This window comes from Chiloscyllium plagiosum, unplaced genomic scaffold, assembly GCF_004010195.1.
Source record: "Chiloscyllium plagiosum isolate BGI_BamShark_2017 unplaced genomic scaffold, ASM401019v2 scaf_15032, whole genome shotgun sequence".
NCBI classification, from domain to species: domain Eukaryota; kingdom Metazoa; phylum Chordata; class Chondrichthyes; order Orectolobiformes; family Hemiscylliidae; genus Chiloscyllium; species Chiloscyllium plagiosum.
This window is the reverse complement of record NW_025214862.1, coordinates 52,107-53,136: the sequence shown is the minus strand read 5'-3', so window position 1 is coordinate 53,136 and position 1,030 is coordinate 52,107. Positions and strand designations below refer to the sequence as shown.

The following is a 1,030-nucleotide window of genomic DNA, read 5'->3' as shown; positions in this document are numbered from 1 at the left end:
GTACTGCACGTCCGGTTACGCCCCCTACGCTTGTCAGACCTGGAGTAGCGCTTTGAGGGACCTCCAGGTTTCTCTGGTCTGGCCTGAGATCGAACAACTCGACTGTCTTCAGCTTCTGCTGCCAAGTTACTCCCCTGAGCTGCAGCTTCCTTCCTTCCCCCTCTTCTCCCCTTTTCTCTTTTGCTAATGTTCACGTCAATAGTTGACTGAGTCTTCTCTTTGTTTCCCCAACTGTCTTTACCTTCACCAATCTCAGTGTTTTCCTCAACACAGACATTGCTACTGTCGTCCTCCAGCCTCAACTCTTCTACTTTCTTCACCAGCTCTTCACTGCACGGCCTGTTGGTTGACTGCTTGCCCAGCACCTGCACACGTCGGCCTGGCTGGTAAATCTGACGATCCGGTTTCTTGACCTTCTTCAATTGCTTCCCAACAGCATCAGAGTTTGTACTTGTCTCAATTTGCTGCTCAGCCCACTTTGAATCATCCTCCTCGTGTCTATTTAGCTGCCCATTCCTGTTGGCACCTCCCTGGTTACTTGCACCATTGCTGTGACCCTCAGCAGCCAAGGAGCAGCTCCTCCTTGGCACAGACTGGCACTGAACTTCCTTATTCGCACCAGGATCTTTGCCATTGGTCTCTTCCTTTCCGGAGGTTTCTAGCTGTGATGACTTTTGTCTGTTGTTTCTCAGCCTGGAAACACCAGGCTGGTAAAACTGAATATCAGGTCGCCTGTTGTCTCTTCGGGATCTTGGCTCCTTGCTATCCTTGGGAAGGTCTAGAATGGAAGCAGAATGAGCAGTTAGATACTATCACACAGCTGTAGGGCAGAGACAGAGGTAGGGGGAAGGGAGCAGGGTCAAATCCGAGCTCAGTCTGATCCTTGGGAAGGTCTAGAATGGAAGCAGAATGAGCAGTTAGATACTATCACACAGCTGTAGGGCAGAGACAGAGGTAGGGGGAAGGGAGCAGGGTCAAATCCGAGCTCAGTCTGAACGGGCAGTGCGTGGGGGATGGGGGGGGGGTGCGT

General features: G+C 51.8%; 1 protein-coding gene across 1 annotated transcript; it reads right to left on the bottom strand.

Annotated features, from left to right (window-relative positions):
- Window positions 1–5: 5 nt before the first annotated feature.
- On the bottom strand, window positions 6–778 carry LOC122548057 (telomerase-binding protein EST1A-like; the record flags this gene model as incomplete). The annotated part of the gene is made up of 1 exon (XM_043686621.1): window positions 6–778. A coding segment is annotated over one exon (773 nt), but the record flags the coding sequence as incomplete, so codon positions are not given.
- Window positions 779–1,030: the final 252 nt, after the last annotated feature.